This window comes from Pelecanus crispus, chromosome Z (genome assembly GCF_030463565.1).
Source record: "Pelecanus crispus isolate bPelCri1 chromosome Z, bPelCri1.pri, whole genome shotgun sequence".
Taxonomy (NCBI): domain Eukaryota; kingdom Metazoa; phylum Chordata; class Aves; order Pelecaniformes; family Pelecanidae; genus Pelecanus; species Pelecanus crispus.
Genome location: NC_134676.1, coordinates 63,369,538 through 63,387,700, shown reverse-complemented (window position 1 = coordinate 63,387,700; position 18,163 = coordinate 63,369,538). Strand labels below are relative to the sequence as shown.

Below are 18,163 nucleotides of genomic sequence, written 5' to 3'. Positions count from 1 at the left end.
CATGTTTTCACCTGCCGGTATTACTGCAAATAACACTGTTTCCATGACATGCCTTATGGAACAGTTTACTATTTTCATAAGCAGTCACATGCATTGAAGGTAGGATCACCAGCCAGTGCATTTGGCACCCCAAAGCAGAACCAGAGAGGCCAAGCTTACAAATCTCTCTTGCTGAATGACAAGTTAGCTGGTGTATGAAATGACAGATCTCAGCTGAAACAAGGAAGCACATTGACCTAAGACATTTCTTCTGGAGCTGGTTCTGCTTCCTGAGTGGGTTTTTCTTCGGGTTTGCTGTCATGGACAGGAGATGGATTACGGCTGGGCTTGTTGCTGTCGTGCGTGCTGTGACCGCTGGCACTGCCGAGGCGAGTTGATGCCACCACAGCTTTCACTGCAGCCTGAAAAAGAGAGGATCAAGCAAACATTCCTTAAAGAACACGGTCTGTCAGCACTGCAGCCTTAGCATCATCCCACTAGGGAATATAACCGCATTTAGTCTTCATGATAATGTCGCATTTGGATACCTGCCTGGGCCTGGACAGATTTAGAAGGCCACCTGAAATACCAGACGGAGGTTTAAAATTGCTGCTTTCACAAGGTTACAAGCTGGCCAACATGAACAGAATTTTTTTCAGCTGCACATGCTGCATTTTTTTTTAGAAACTACTTCAGATCTCCCATGTTGAAATTAGATGGCAAAAAGAAAGTTATCTTCTGTCATAATAATAACAACAGTGTTATCACTGATTATTCCATGAAAAGTTCAGAAGGGAAACAACATTTATCAGTATTGCACTATTGCATATGGTGCAGTGCATAAGGGCAACTTCCTATATATATATGTATATATATAAAAAAATACACATTGGGGATTGCTCTCATATCACATAAAATATCACAAAATTAAGACATGCATTAAGACAGTTATCTTAGCCCTTGCCTTGAAGAGTTTTATTGCCTGAAAAAACAAACATACAGAGGTGAGGAAAAGAAATACTAATATCTGTGTATGACAACTTTACGTATTTTTGACTTGGGTAGCTTTTTGCTTAGGCATCACAGAAGCAGCAGCTCTGCAGGAAGGAATTGAGGAGTACAGCAAGTTTTGTGGATGGTTTGGAGAGGTAACCATGCAGCAAAAAAAACAAAAAAAGAAAAGAAAAAGAAGATGCTAATGAAAAAACAGATAAACATTGGCAACAAAGAAGTATCAGCTAAGATAGAATATGAAGTCAAAGTGCAAGGCAAACTAAAAAGTGGCAATAATTTTGAAAGTGAGATTACAGATTACAAACAGAACAGGCCACTTGATATTAAAATACATAAAGATACTTTTCATGTAATTTACTCTCCCTAGCCATGTGGATGTTTGTGAAACAAATTCAACACAATCTATGAAAAACTAAATCATGACTGACAGCTTTAAAGTTATTCTATGAAAATAGGTCTTTACGTAAAGAAAGCCTGCTGCTGGACTCGCATGTTTAGAAAGAGAGGACAATTTTATATTATTCTTATTAACAAAACAACTAAAGCATGTATTCACTACCTAGTTTTCTGCTTCTTATTTTTTGGACAGAAATTCATTGTCTAAAAAGTTATGGTTCATTTTATACATAGATATATGTGTAAAGCTATTAACTCTAACTGCTAACTGTAGTTAATTCTCTTAATTGGAGATTTGGTCATTTAATCTTTAATAGAAAAGAAATGAAGAAATAAACAGAAAAAACAACAGCTTTTAAACACCGAAGTATAACCTGGTTGACTATAGGGATCTAAATAAACAGGGCTTCAGAAAAATCTTGCTGGTGATCAAAGGTGTAAAAATATAAAGAGAATCAAAACATGCAAAAAGGGCACATGTTTCTTTGTGACGTCCTGGCCAGGGAATGTAACAGCTCACTCGAAATAATGAAATTTATGACTGACATCACTTTTGATATAACAACACTGCATGGCATCTTCAGTGAACACACAGCAATCCTGCTGTATGGCTACAGAAATCTTTCTGAAGAGAACAATGTTAATAGACACATTTAGTCAGTTCTGCATGGGCAAAGCGTCACTGTGAATTATGGCTACAGTGTCTGAGAGCTTTGTAAATGACAAAACTTTTTTCTTTGCCCTGCAGAGATTCTCTGTCACAGTTCCCTAATAATACTGAAAAAAAGGAGCAAAACCAAAGTTAAGGTTCATTGTTTGTGACTTTGGTTTTGCAGAGGGGTTGTAAAGCTCTCAGAGAAGGTGCTTTTTACTCTTATTCCCCAGGGCTACAAGGGCAACTTCACTGTAGCTGTTGGTAATAATTTCTGTGCTGAATTATCCCTGGAAGTCTCTCCTAAACAGACACAAATCTTTAATAACTGAAGAAGGGATTAGGGGAGAAGAAAGTTTCCTGATGTTATGTCAGTTAGATGCTCAGCTGCCTGCCGTTTGCACCTAAAAATGTTTCCCTGCTTTTTCCCATGGTAGATACGTAGACTAGACAGTAAAGGAGCATACTGGTGACTTAAAACCTAATGTTATTTTCCACACAGGTCCCACCTGCACTGCTGTCTTGCAGCTAATTTGCAGTTAATTTCCAGATAAAGAATGCTATTGCATGTTTGCTCTCAGAGGCACTTGGAAATGTATGTTTTGGGCCTGTTAATCTCAACCCATACATTTTACAGACCCACACGTCTGAAATGCTGACTTCAGATCATACAGAAGGATGGCTTAAGCTCCTGCTTTGTATTGACAGGTATAGAAACTGATGGTGGCTTACAGATCAAAATATTTAATCTACTATAGCATATCTTCCAGTTTTATGGATGCTCATGAAGAAACTACTCAGAATTTTGTACTTTCTGGTCAATACTTTAAGGATGCACAAGCAGTACAGGACAGATGGATGAACTGGATGGATGAACAAAGAAAAAAGGGGGGAAGAAAGGAAGGAAGGTAAGGAATTTGTGAAGGCTGTGTACATTCTCAGCAGTTCTGTCGGTGTAGATAGAGTTTTCAATCAACCTCACACATTTTTATTTGTTTGGCTGCAAACATTGACTAAATCAGCTTCAACTTTTTCATCTTCATCAGTCGTCTTAACTATGAACTTCCATACCACTATGGAATGTTGTCCTGAAAAGTGTGCAAGTTTTCTGTAAGGCTACTAATTTAATTGCATGCTTTCATAGCCAAAACAGAGACTATGTCCAGAGACTTGCCTTAAGTTTACGCCGGGCATTGAATTCTTGAAGTTTCTTTTGTGCATTGTCCATATGTGCGAAGTTAGCCGCCTTCCCTGTGACCCATGGGTGCTGCAAAGCCTGTAGAGTGGTGAGGCGTTTCTTGGGGTCTAAAACAATCAACTTTTTAACCTGCATCACAAGGAAGAAATACAGAAGACTGTTAACCTTATTCTTCATTTACATTTACTGAGCTTTGCATTTTGGGGCTTTGGTCTTGGTTCGGGAAGCATCTTAGTGAAACACATTCTAAGAAACCAACAAGAATTTGCATTCAGATCTTTGCATGTATTTTGCTTCTGGCATTTCTTGGTCCTCCATAAATAACATCTGAATAAGACAGCCGCTAAGGGGGAAGAGAGGAGAAAAAGAATTAACCGGTTACCGCCATTTATAAGAGTATGTACCAATGCAGCTGGCCTGTATCTGCCATAGGCTGTTGTATGTCTGAATTGTCACATAAACCCTATGAGATTCTCAAAATACCCCCAGCCAGTCAGCTCTCTTAGCAGTATCCCCACTTTTGGATTTGGACAAGGTTTAAACTGGATTAGAAACTTTAAATTGTAGTCTATGCAGCTTATGCAGACTTGTACCATGCAGTCACTGTCAGGTACCTCACAAATGAAATGTTTCCTTCAGTCACAATAAAACCTCAGGTACACATGAACTAAAAAGTACTGTACAAGTATTTCCCTCTTAGCCCACTTTGAAACTAATGCTGTTTATGCCATTCTTTCTGATATTGAGACCAGGGAAGCTGCACCTCTCCAAACACAACAGTAGGACATTTTTGGGAACAAGGGGCATACCCTTGGGAGTGGAGGTGGTACAAACTACTGGGTCCAAAGTATGTCCCGTCAAGCTGCATTTCATGGGTTTTGCTGGATGTCTGGACAAGTGGTGTTTTAAAAAAAAGAAGGGTGAGGATGGAGTAAAGAAGTACACAGATGGTACTCAGCAGAGCCACACTTACACAACTCTCTTGACTGCATACCCTCCTGGAGCAGAGTGCAAGCGATGGCACAGGGCTCCACCACTGCTATGTGCCCCACCGTGAGGGGAGGACTTGATTTAGGGGTCTTTGAAATTTCCCTACAAAGAGCTATTAAAGAAAGACAGTGCCCTGAAGTGGGTGCAGGAGAACAGGCATTGTGATGAGTGCCAGCTGTGCATCCACAGAAGAGGTCAAGTGAAGCAAATCACTTCAACTGAACACCCCAGAACAGACGACAGCATGAGTTTTGAGAACCACAGCTTGCTATACGTGTGTTCAAACATGAAACTCTTGAGCTTTACTGTAGCAAAATGGTAGGGGCCAGTTTGGACCAAAGCTCTCTGTACACAATAAATGAGCAGCTTTGCTGCAGGCTGCTGTTTATCTGGGTTTTGATGACATAAGGCAGTAAATGATATATTTTTTTTGACCTTACAAAAACTTCATATCTAATACAACAACAAAAAAGGCCCTTCTGTTTGAGGCACACTGGAGTACTTTACAAACACTAACTGCGTAGTAGTTTATGGCACTGTTTGTATAAGTAATATGGAACCGAGCAGTTGTGTCTTCACTGCTAATGAAATAACTGAATTGTGCAAGTTCTTCTTGACTAAAAATCGAACTCAAGCATACCTATCTTTGCAGATCAGCATCTCCTGGATCCAATTTACTTTATCCAGTAATAAAAGAATACAGTGCAGATAGCACGCCAGCCCTTGCATTTTGCTAACGGACCATATTTAAAAGTCTTTCCTCATCTACTGAGAAAAAGCTTAAATGGACAGAAAAAGGCTGTCAGCAAAAGCCGCAGAGGGGGGCAGACTTCACTCCTTTTTATATTCTTCCTCCAAAGTTTAGGCTTGAAAACTGCACAAAATACAGGGCTTGTTTCTACGTTCCCCTGAAGGTGGTTGCCCTGCAAAGAGGAATGATGAAACACCTCAGAGCTAGCATGAAAGGCAGGCACACATGAACACTGTGACAGCTGCCAACAATCTGTGGCTTAGTTCACAGAAGGACGTGAATATCCATGCTTTTGAGTGCAAAATTACAGCACTGGACTAACAGGGGATATTTAACAGCACCATAATATACCAGAGGTAATAATAAGAAAAGCAAGGAGCCATATGAACAATTAATTAACCAATTATTCTGCCCCCACCCTAAAATGGACTCTCTTTCTCAGTGGAAGTGATACTAGCCAAACACATATCAGCAAAGATACTCCAGTCTCATTTTTGCTTTACTTACTAAATCCTTGGCATTCAGAGACACGTCATCCCACCAGGGGGAAACAAAGTCGTATTCACAGTTCAGGATTCTCTTAAACATGTACTGATCTCCCCTTTCATCATAAAATGGTTCAAAGCCACAAAGCCTGCAAGGATAAAAAAGCAAGAAATTTATCAACGATTAATTAGTCCTAGGCTGTTTTCCTGGTATTATCTTTCCCTACTTTGTGTTCTGTACTCCACTTTGGGAAACCAGACCTGGATGTACTTACGAACTCCTAATTCTACCGAGCAGAGCAAAATGTGGTCATATGCATTCATAAGCACTGGGAAAGGCTGATCAAATTGTAAATCTTCCATTTTCACATGTCTGTAATTGGAACTATGAATATAGGGACTGTTCATAAGAGTAGCCATGCAACAGTTGATATCTGTTTACCTTCTACATGCCATTATTTTCTAGCAGCTTTTCGGTCTGCTGGTCTCAGGCTGAAATCACTTGGACTATTTAGTCATTCCTCAGTCTGAAACTTTGCTCATCCCTCCTCTCTTCTGTGAGTCTTCTCCAGTTGTGTGTCTTTTTGAAGTGGGTGCAAACACCATTCAGCGTGGGCACACCATGGAGTTGCAAACTAGCATAATGATGTTTTCTATTTTAAGCTCCATTTCTTTCTAACAATTCTTGACCTTGGATCTGCTTTTTTGGATTGTTTACAAGCACAGAGTTAACATGTTCATAGAGGAATTATCAGAATCTTTCCTGAGGGATAGCAATTAGCTGAGGAACCTAACTTTACCTGTGAAGTTAGAAGTTTTTATATGTCTAGTTAGGACTGTTTTTTGATTATATTCATTGCTGTACATTCTCTCATCATCGACAAAATGTAAAAACCTTTGGCAGGTTTTAATAATCAGCCCTCATCTTTACTTAGGTGACATACGTATTATCAAGAAATTTTGTAATCTCACCAATGACTTCATTTATGAATATATTGAATAATATAGATCCCAACACCAATCCATGTTGCTGGCCCTGGGTAAAGCAAATTCATGGAACTGGTTTCCATTTATATAATGTCCTTTTTTTGTCACTTCATTGTACTTTAATCATGCCTGCACACATAATCAGATGTTTTAAAGTGAACTTCCTATTCAACCAGTATGTGTTCTGAGCTAAACAGAAAGTCTATCTGCTACTCTGCCTCCAGACAATGTAACAAGCAATGAGATAACAGGAAAAGAACAGCAGACCATAAAGAACAAGACAGGAACAAATCTAGAAAATTTAACCTTACATTTTAACTTGGTTTTGTAGTTTTATACCTGATCAGTGCTTACTGCCCAGAGAAAGGAGATAGATGTTCAACTAAGAAATGTGTTTTTGACAGTGGTGTGTAGCCGTGGGTGAAACAGTTGCATCACTTTGCAGTGCTGAAGAGGAGACAACCTCCACTGTAAGTACATTCTGGTTGTGTTATTAATTTCCAAGTCTGGCAGAGATGGGTTAAAACACAAGGATCCAACCTCCAAATACCATGTGCTTCAGTATGTTGGAGCTGGTCATGGTCCCTCTGCTGCTCCCCTCCCATTTGCCTGCCTCTCCCACCACCATTTCTGAGCTTGCTTCCGGTCGGCTCCTGTCCCCATGGAGCACCTTTGCTGGACAGGGTTGTTGGGCCACTAACTAGTTCAGCCAAAACTGGCTTCTGAATACCAGGTAACTGATGACATAGAGTGAGACCATGCTTAAGGCTTGCTGTGACTGTGTTGGAAGCCTTCTAAGTGATTCTCCATTTACTCCTACAAATATTTTCATCATAACTCACTACTACCACCTATTGTTGTCTTATTAACAATTTCTATGGATATGCTTCCACCTAAAAAAAAATTCATTTCAGCAGACAGATTAGATGAATAAACTAGAGGTGTGATTTCAAATTAGACAAATTAAACCTGGGTAAGACCCAGCATGGCTGCTTTTGATTTCATTTAAACCAGGATTATGCTGATTCATTTTAAATCAATTACTCACCAAATAAAGAAAAATCAATGCAAACACCTTCAAAATCAGTTAGAAATGACTAGACAGTGTTTTGTGCCCTTTTAAGTAAGTTAGTAAAAAACCACCTTTAATTAAATCCATGCAATTTTGACTACAGGCAAAACCTTGTACCTGTTGATCACTATCTGCATCTCAAATGTGCCATAGCATTTCTAACCTGCTGCAGGAACACAAAAGGGCTGGTCTTCTTTGCTGTTAAAACTATAAATGTGGCTTCCTCGGAATTATGACAGTTATCATCAATAGGTCTTAATATAGTTTGCCTCAGGAACAACGGTTTGGTCAAAATACATGTCAAAGTTTTTCTTAATCACATGGTAAGTCCACTTGGTATTGGTGAGACGATACAGTTTTATGCATGGTAGTTAACTCTTAAATCCACTCTATTTTGGAGGCATATACAACAATGTATTTTTTTGACTGTACATAAGTGCATTCCCTCTACTAAACTGTGAGACTGAGACATGCAACACTGTCCTTTAGGCTGCAGAATTAATCAATTACAGTTACTGTACATGTACCTTTCTGGTCTCAGCTTCTAACCCATCAGAAATGTTGACCTACAAAGCTTTACACTCAATACAAGAGTTTTAAATATGGAGTATTACTAAAGCTAAATGGAAGAGATGGCCAAGCGGATTCAACTAGAACCCTTTCTGCCTGGCTTTCTCCTGTAGGTCAAATTGGATTTCGAGAGGGGAGGAGGAGAGGAACAGAAGGAGAAAGAAGTAGAGGAATATCTGTACTGGTGGTGTCCCACCCAGAGCAGGAGCTCACAAGCTTGTGTTTATACAAGTCCAGAGGTTTAACGTGGCTTGGGAGCATCTCCTGAACAGCTGAAAGGTTTTGAAGGGCTGCGTATAGCGAACACCACTCCATATATTTGAATAGGAATTTGCTGTATGTTCTTGCTTGGAGCTTGCCTACACTTGAAAGCAAGTTCTGCTTAAGGAAGGCTCCCAGTTTCAAGTACAACAGCTATCCCTCAGTCATTGAATAACTAGTCAAGCCCATGGCTTAATCTAGATATCTTTGTCAATGGACAATAAAAGGCACCTCTTCAATTGCAGAGACAGCCCTGCTGGCAAATCTCTCTGCCATGCATGGACCACTAGAACTGACAAGAAATGACCACCTGGCAGGTAATATCTGAGATGTGATCTACAGACTTGAACCAGGCCTCAAGACAAAGATTCACATTTTAAAAGGAGCAGATAACAAAATAGCAAATAGGAATATTGTAGCCTATTATTTACAGGCACCCAAAAGGAGAGCTGTGATTTACTTGAAGCTTATGTACACAACAAAAGATGTTTTCTGGCATTTCCATCAGAGTGTTTATACATCCTTACAAGTACTTTTAGTATAAACACTAGAAAATATAATACTTTTTTTGCGAAAGACATAAAGAAGACAATTGTCTTACTACACACTGTACTTGCTGGACACAGTTAATGAGTCCTAAAAGGGGAAAGAAAATGGCCCGGATGTATAAAATCCTCCATGTCTTTAATGTATATGTGTAAAGTCCCATTTTCTTCCCATAAAAGGCATCCTGCAAGTATCATATACAACTACACAAGCCAGCTTAGCATTGGTGTTGCCAAGGTAATAAATGAAGTTAGTTATTCTCCCATAAAGAGAAGTGTCAATATATCAGATACAATTTTCCCTTCTCAATAACCTTCCTTTGAAAGATTCCATTGATACAATAAGATAATTACAATACTTACCAACTGAATTAGGACTAGCCATATTAAGGTGCAGACACAAGTGCCTACCTTTAGACACAACTGTTTGAAAATTGTGGTCTATAGTTGCAAATTCAACTTTTAAAAATATGTAATAATAATAATAATACATAATATATAATAATAATATGTAATATTATATCGCCCACAGCCTTCTGTCAACAGTGTCTCTGGTTATTTTGTAAGAAGTGGAACACTTCAACTTCAATTGTTTAACGCATTGGACTGATTTGCAGACAGAGAGTCCAGGGCTGTTCCCTGCCTCCTGACTGAGATGCTGTGAGACAGCAACACTGATGCTGCAGACAAAGCTGTAGCAGTGTCTGTGGCTAACACAGATGGGGCAGCTGCATTTGGGAATATTCACAGGCACTGTGAAATTACTGCAAGCACCTTAACTTCTCCTTGCCCCAGCTGTAGTTCAGAAGCTACTTAGGATGATAGTATATCTCACAGTTTGTGTGAATGAGAAAAAAAAATGTATGATGCTTTCTGACACTTGTGTGCTTGTATTTTTGCTTTCAGCAGCTTCGCTGCTATTCATTCACATTAATAGCATGATTCTGTGCAGACCTTGCTGCTGTGCAGGAAGAAGTGGTATATTTATCAAACATATAAGCTGAGTGTTTTGCCATAGTCCTCTAGAATTTGACTTACTTAAATATGATTAGGAATACCATAATTAAAGTTCAGGATCTTGCATTTTCTAACGGCACACCTCATAATGTCATAAAAACCTGCAGGCTCTCACAAACAAACCACTCCGTGTCACTGTCTGCACTTACAGGATGTAGGTGATAATCCCCAGAGACCACATGTCCACCTCAGGGCCATAGGCACATCCTCGTAGTATCTCTGGTGCTGCAGATGATAAAACACTTGTCAATAAGATGAAAGTGTGTCGTGGTTTAGCCCCAGCCAGCAACCAAGCACCACGCAGCCGCTCGCTCACTCCCCCTGCCCCGATGGGATGGGGGAGAGAATCGGAGGAGTAAGAGTGAGAAACACTCCTGGGTTGAGAGAAGAACAGTTTCATAATTGAAATAAAGTAAAATAGTAAAGACAATAGCAACAATAAAATAATAATAATAATAATAATATACAAAGCAAGTGATGCGCAATGCAATTGCTCACCACATGCCGACCGATACCCAGACAGTTCCCGAGCAGCGATCGCTGCTCCCCGGCCAACACCCCCCAGTTTCTATACTGAGCATGATGTTACATGGTATGGAATAGCCCTTTGGTCAGTTTGGATCAACTGTTCTGGCTGTGCCCCCTCCCAGTTTCTTGTGGACCCGGCAGAGCATGGGAAGCTGAAAAGTCCTTGACTATCATAAGCAGTACTTAGCAACAACTAAAACATCAGTGTGTTATCAACATTCTTCTCCTACTAAATCCAAAACACAGCACTGTGCCTGCTACTAGGAAGAAAACTAACTCTATCCCAGCCGAAACCAGGACAAAGTGGAATGCAGAAATAACAGTCACAAAGTCAATTTAAACTCCGTGCACATTTATGTCTTTTAAAAATTTAGGGCCTGCTCCTTTAAGCCTTAATTAGGCAAATGATTCCCTTCACTGAGTATAAAGCAACAGAAGTCATGTCCAAGCACTGCCAGAATAAAATCAAAATCAGACTGGTTTCAAATTGCTTTTTAGGTTTAGATTTGTGAAGGGAACCACAGAAAGCTACAGCAGCACTGGAGCTGGAACGTGACAAAAGAGGTGGTACTTTTACTTCAGTATTTTACTTATTTACTTGGTACTTTGTTTGGGCTTTATTTTTGGTATTCTGTTTTAATTGTAAGGAAAGACAAGACCACTTCAGGCAATTGCTTTTGCTGCAGTGTGCAGCAGGCAGAAAGGCCAGGCAGTCTCCAGCTCTGCAATGGTAAAGAGGAGTTAACCTCTGCCCAGGCAGCTTGACAGACACACCTCGAGGAAAGCTGAGCAGACCACTGTATCCCTCAGACAGTATCCATTGCTGCTGTGTGTGACTAAAAATGTGCACAGTTGCACACTCAAACTGTGACATGCCTACCTCAAACACCGCCAGCCCCCGTGCCCCCAGGGCTTGTATCTCCAGGCACCCTCGAGGCTTGCCTCCACCTGGGCAAACGTCCCTGCGCAAGCTCCTGGGGCGGCAGAATGAAAATGCCGCATCTCCAGAGGAGGAGACAGAAGTGCTTGGTGCTGGGGGAGGCAAGAACCTTCCCTCCCTCACCTTCTGGCCACAGACAAAAATACCCAAGTAATTTGGAAAAAATAATTAAAAAGACGTTGCTGAGCCACACTTCCACATATCAGGAGCCCTTCTTCTCAGCAACCATTGTAACTGTATTAATATCCATCAGATGTACTCCTGTAGCAGCACAGCCCCTGAGCCCACTGGCTCTACAATGCACATGAGATAGCTGCCACATTTCTGGGGCACAGTGGACTTGCTGCACCTACATGCATCAATGCTGCAGCATGTATGCATCTCTTCACCTTCCCACATTACACTTTCACAGCCATTAGCAGCTGGGACAAGAAGGGCTGAGGCTTCCCAAAATGTACGACAGCTCCCTGCCCAGCCTGAAGCTTTGGTTGCCTGCCTGGACTGACCCAGGCTGCCGAAATACTCCCGCTTCGCGCCCAGCCTGTGTGAGGTCTCCGCTGGGGTAGCTAGCTCTCCCAAGGAATGTGCTGCAGCATCCTGGGGGAGCAAGGCTCCCCCAAGAATGATTTTAATCAGAGTATACAAAACTCCCTAATGGCCTCCAGGTAGCTGGCTCAGATTTCTTCAACTTACCTGAAGGATTTACCATGCAGGGAACACATCAAGTATTTTTACAAAGCATTAATATAGAAGGAAAAGGACATTAATCACTAAGTTTGCTACATGCCACTTGCACAGCTGGCCGCTGGGCAAATGCTTGCCAGTCTAAGCACAGACTTCCCCTGCCTCCTTCTGCTAGATAAACTGATGAACAGAGAGGGGTTGTTTTTGAGAAGGGACACTAGATCCCAAATGATTTTAACTCAGGTCAACCCATAGCTAACAAGACACCCTACAGGCAAAGAAGCCAATGGCCTCAGTGAAAGATATGAGACGGAACAAGAAAAGTGATGTTAACTACCATTCTCCCTGCCATGTTTGTTAATGCCATGCGGGGGGTTCTGAAGTAAATAGGACAGTTTTTCTGTTTAATGGCCAATATGCTTGTTCTTCTAGAGAATGCAATGTTTCTTGGGATGTCTTCTTGCTCAGGATAAGGGCAGAAGACAATTTCTGCCCTTCTTTCACTTTTCTCCTCCTTCCACCTCAGTATTGTAAAATGGCCACAAAGGAGACCAAAGACTTGTATATATAGGTCTGCCTTGCTATCTGGACTGTGATTACAGTTATACATCTTGTAAATATGATTTTTTAATATTTCCAGAAGTTAGCTTTTGGTGAATGGATTTGACTGATACATTGCTGTTAGTTTAGACGTTGGCCATAACAGACCGATGGTGAATCACTGCTTTGCACTGGCTTATTTTTACATGCTACTGTCAGAAATCACTTATGCCCTTCTTGTTAAGTTCACTGAAAGCACAATGTCTCAGCAAGTTAAGTTCTTTGTGACCATCTTCTTGCTTTCAGTCCTCTTCAACACTTTGCATGTCCCAGAGACTGTAGATTGGTAAGTCTTGAAAGCATTCTGACTCCAGTACGTGTTTTTATTGCTGCGTCCTTTCTGGAGAAGCTGCTGATAGCTGGGTGGGCAGGATGTGGGATTTGGCAGCCTGTGACTTTCAATTATTCACAGTTTAATTTGGCATTTCAACAGTATTTCTCCTGGGTTTCCTCCACTTCTGGAAAGTAATGCTTGAATATTTTCCAGGCACCAGGAATTCTGCATGGTCAGTTAACTTGTGTCATAAAGCAAGGATTGCAGGTCCGCATCTGTAGGCACTGTAGGTCGATGCTGGTAGGCACAAAGCCTCTTTCTCCTCTTCTCAGCACAGACATTCAGCCTCAACCCTCCCCACCAAGTCATCCCTACTCTGAGGGCTCTTCTACAGGAATAAACCTTATCCTACTTTTATAGTATACAAAGACAAGCATAAGAAGGGCTGAATATTAACTACAGTTTTATGGTATTTGTAGTATAACTGTCACAAGAGAAGACAACCAGAACATTAATAGTTAATTTGTGAAGTACAGTTTTATGAAATTAAGGAGACTGGAATTCAGTGCTACTCTAAAGCATACTTGGCACCTGTGTGTGTGTGCGTGCTTAGCAGGGAATGTCATACAAGGTAATGAACATGTAACCTGAATTGCATTATCAGCTGTGCTACAACGTAACAGAGTAATTTTATGGTCTTCTCCAATGTCCTCTTTCCTTTGTTTCTACAGTCATAAAAACAAATGCCAAGTCTTTAGTTGCCACATGGCTTGGCTCAGCTCTGTCCAAAACTACCTGAGATGCTTACCACCCAGCACGCTGCTAGCAACTTGCAGCCTCTTGTAGGAGCCCATTCAGGATCTAGAGTTCAGCAAGAATGGCAGAAATAGGTTTCTCCGCAAGATCACATTGGTTGCTGGAGGTGAGCATCCACCATGGGAAGCCCAGCAGGCTTGCCCTGGTGTAAACAAGATCACCAGCCTCCCTGGCCATTATCTGGTTTGCTGACATGGAACAGCCTTGCAGGGAAGGGCGAGCAGACTGCAGAGGCAGCTGCAATCCTCTTTTGCCGGAGGGGCTCCTTCTTTTGCATGTTCTGGCACTGGAGGACCATTTCTGGCTCATTTTCTGGTTCTGGGAGTCCAGACGAGCTTCTGTGCACATCCAGGAGCTGGCTGTCCCTTCTCTGACAGCGAAGCTGTGCACAAGGGTGCTGTACCGGGAGTCCGACAGCATGCACAGGATGCCCTGCTGAAAGCTGCCAGGCAGTCTGCGAGGCTCCGTCCAGCTGCTGGCTGCTCAGCCTTGCACAGCTTGGTGACGCCATGGGAGACTGAACCAGAACCCACCAGGAGCCTGCCCTGCTCTGCAGACCGCCCACCCGCAGGCAGGCAGGAGGCTTTCCATAGGGACAGAGCAGCCTACAGGCCTGTGCTGTCCCCTCTGACCTGGGGATGCTGCTGCTGAAGAAAAATCTGCTGTGTGCAGGGCATGGCCAGGCTGGGCATGACCCAGCCCGCAGCAGGACGAGCTCCTACTGCGGCCCCATGGGCAGAGCGAAATGCTTTGGCCCCGCAAGGGAATGGACGCTGGGGCTCAGCAGCATCTTTTCAACTATTTTTTTCACGAACACTTGTATGCTTGCTTTCTCAGTACTGTGACAGGTTATGTGCTTGAACTCTGTTTTTAGATTTTGGATTTTTTGGGGTTGGTTTTAGTGATACCCTCTTTGATCTACTGATATCTGACATATAGCTATGGCATTGTTTGCCTGATATTATATGTATGGCAATCGTAGTGTTCACTCTCTGCCCCACTTATTTTCCCCCCAAAGCAATGGAGAAAAAACCCACATTCCTAATTCGGACTGTTGCCGGTACTATTTTTTTCACTTGCTTATCAAAACCTCGCTGTCCCATATGACAGTGGGGAAACATATTTTTACCTAAATGTGATTCTACGGCAATTTGTTTTAATTTGAAGTATCAGTGGTGGTTTTCTTGCATGCTAATTAGATGCCTTACATTATTAAAACTACAAGACTGAGAAGCATGAACTAGCTGTGATTTTGGAAAAAACAGAAACATGTTAGAACAGGACAACTGAGACAAAACACAGTTTCTAAACTTTGTGCACATCTTCCACAGTTAAACAAGTAGAAAGTGTCCTTAAAGGCCACCAGCGGAAAAATATAAACCCAACATCCTCAAGTATATAATTTCCTAATTTCTAAATTACTAAAGGAATTAAAAATACCATCGTTGTGTAATACACTGCTAAGCTCATGAGTTAGAGGTTTGCTCTGGAGTCATCCATAAACTCATGCTTATTGAAGAATTGTGAATGCACAAGCAAATTAGTCATTTTGGTAAGCAGTGGTTCATGCTGACTCTCACTCGCTTGGTAAAACTGAAGTAAACCTATGATTTCGTTCTTACTTTGTTTAGGAGAAAAGAGGATTAGTTAAAAGTGTCAAAGCCTTTTTACCGCTGAAAGAGACAACTAGATCTACACCAGTCGCCCCAGTTGACAAGATCTGCCACGAAGTGCTCCTTGACATTGCACTCATAATTCTGTTATATAGGTCCCACTCGGACCAGAATGGTCTGAGTCAAGCCTGCATTTAAAACAATGTATTTCCTGAAATGTTTTGGATTTAGGGGATAAATTCATGACCCTACTCTAAGGAATAATTTGATTTCCTTTATGTTAAAAAAATTACTTTAAGATAAATTCACTGTAAGCAATATTCAAATATTCATAATTGTTATGAACTCTATAAATTTTTCGTGTTTTCCATTATGCCCTTCATAGTCCAAATTTATGCTGATGCCTCTCCAGTATGATTTTAGTAATTTCAGCATTTTTATGATGGTTGAACTTATTCCCATGCAAGTAGTGAACTCGCATCATAACATATGTTTCGATTTTTAAGCTTCAATGCTAGAGAATATAAGTTTAGAAAAATTTAACCGAGTGCCAGTTCTGAATTTTAGGTTTTTATTTCTGTTTTTTAGGGGCTTTTTGAATTTTGACTTTAGGAAGAAGCATTTCACCTTGGAAAGAGAAAATGTAACATCCTCACATTAAGTGCAGCATATTGCAAATAATAAAACAACATACCACAGTAACCTGGAGTTCCACAAACTGTCTTCATGGTCACCTGATCTTCCACAATCTTGGAAAGTCCAAAGTCAGCTGTTAAGATTGTTTAGGAATATTAATGTTCTTACTTCCTTATAAAATCACCTTTTTTTTACATTGTGTATGTAATTAAATTAACACTTACGCATGAAACAAACACTACTGTCATTTCCAGAGATGAGGATCAATTTAAAGAATCTACCCAGACTGCAATCCAGACACAAAATTTGGCTGTACAAATGAATACTCCTGGCTCTTGCTTGACAGAAAGGTAGCTTGTATTTTATCCTGAAGACTGCACAAAGCCAATATAATGGGATGCCTAAGGGCGTACAAGCAGTGACCCAGAAATACATTCTAGGTATATATTCAGCTTCTACTCTGTGAGTAATCCAAATCAACAGACCAATTTTGTGTTAAAAAATTGTTCACCAGTGATTTCTTGGATAAGGGTCGGAGTACTCAGTCCCTGCAAGACAAAATCCCAGCAGTATTTTGATAGAGGGCTTCTGGGGCATGGGCGTTGTGCCAGGAGAAGTACTGATCACCTTTTTGCAGTGTTTCCACCCTGAATTACTACTCAGACTGCAAAAGCCTTCATGACGTTAACACATCGTATTTGCATGACTCACTTTTAAAAAGACATAAAATGCTAAGTCTTCACAACTATTTTTGTTTTCACTGAGAATAAACTGAGCTTCTTCAAATTTAACTTTAGGTGATGGCAATCTGGCTTTAAAAAATGCAAAATAGAAGTATTTTTGTTTTTTTACAATAAATATAAAAGGGAATGCTTTGACTCAAGATCAGGATGAAAATAGTTCCTATTTTATTCCAGCAATGCATAGTTAGGGTTCACTTGTCCCTAAATGGTTATTATTTATGTATTATTATTTATTTAAACAAAAATATACTTTACTTTTATAAACACTGCCACTCATTGTAAATCAGATCTCAATTTAAACAAGGCAATAATCTTAACCAGAAGATAAAGAAACATGCTTCAGAAGCCCCTACACCACTCTGGCTGTCAAACCAAGGCCACTGGGTGCTGCATTAAACTATCATGTTACAGCTGTTTAGAGCCTTTCCAGGAAAGGTAAGAACTAGGACAAAATGTAAATTAAGATACCACCATCCTAAGATGCAAGACTTTCCTAGAAATTTATATTAAATTGCTTGAGACTAGTTTGTGGAAATCTGGATCCTGAAACCCACGATGAACGCCGGCCTGACGAACGTGGCAACACTCACTCCTTGCATGGTCCCACGCCCCCACACTCCCTGCTAAGGGAGCATGAGGTGGTATTTTCAAACTGGTTACATACAGCTCAGGAGCATTGCACAGAGCTCCTCTTTGCTCAGGCAAAAACTGGGCACACCCAGAATTTCTGGCGGTCATGCCCTTTGGAAGCAGCTACCATCCCCAACAGAACTGGTGTAATACATCCCCGTTCAGGAGAGCCTGGTCTCATCTTGTCCCTCCTCATCCCCCCTGGTGCTGACTGCGTTTCAGATAGCTTCCCTGTGCTCTCTGCAAAGATCTTATCCCTCATATCTGCCTTCAAAACAGAAGTCAGCCTTGCTCAGTTTGCTTTCTACCGCGTATCTTCACATCTGTAATTTCATGCCAATGGATATTTCCTCTTAAAACACTAGTTTACCAAAAAACAAGGGGCACAGAAGTGGTGCATGCAGCCGTATGCTGATCTAATGATCCTTTTTGTTCCTCCTCAGTGCTTTATTCTGTGCCACGTTTTGCACAATTCTGGCTGAAAATTCTCTAAGCAAGCATCTAATTTTGTATTGGTTTTAAAAACACTGTGCACAGCTGTGCTGCTAAGAAGTAACATGCTGTTCATTTGAGTATAAGCATTAGCTTCAAATAAAGTGGTGATGAGATGTATATACTGTAAACATCAGTTAGCACATATTACTGGTAGAAAGGAATTAGGGAAGCATACATTTAATGTTGCTCACCGATTTTCAGTGGTGCATCTGGTGCTGGCGTTGCATAGAGTAGATTTTCTGGCTTCAAGTCACGATGCACAATCCCATTTGCATGCAGGTACTAGA

The 18,163-nt window shown here is 41.0% G+C and overlaps 1 protein-coding gene across 1 annotated transcript in view; it reads right to left on the bottom strand.

The window, feature by feature from the left end:
* Positions 1 to 236: 236 nt before the first annotated feature.
* Positions 237 to 18,163, bottom strand: part of CAMK4 (calcium/calmodulin dependent protein kinase IV) — a 185,312-nt gene continuing 167,385 nt past the window's right edge. Inside the window, exons 6-11 of the mRNA XM_075726616.1 lie at positions 18,068 to 18,158; positions 16,067 to 16,141; positions 10,067 to 10,142; positions 5,488 to 5,614; positions 3,216 to 3,368; positions 237 to 401 (exon numbers count right to left, since the gene is read on the bottom strand). Coding sequence (XP_075582731.1) covers positions 237 to 401; positions 3,216 to 3,368; positions 5,488 to 5,614; positions 10,067 to 10,142; positions 16,067 to 16,141; positions 18,068 to 18,158 — 687 coding nt within the window. The remainder of the gene's footprint in view (positions 402 to 3,215; positions 3,369 to 5,487; positions 5,615 to 10,066; positions 10,143 to 16,066; positions 16,142 to 18,067; positions 18,159 to 18,163) is intronic.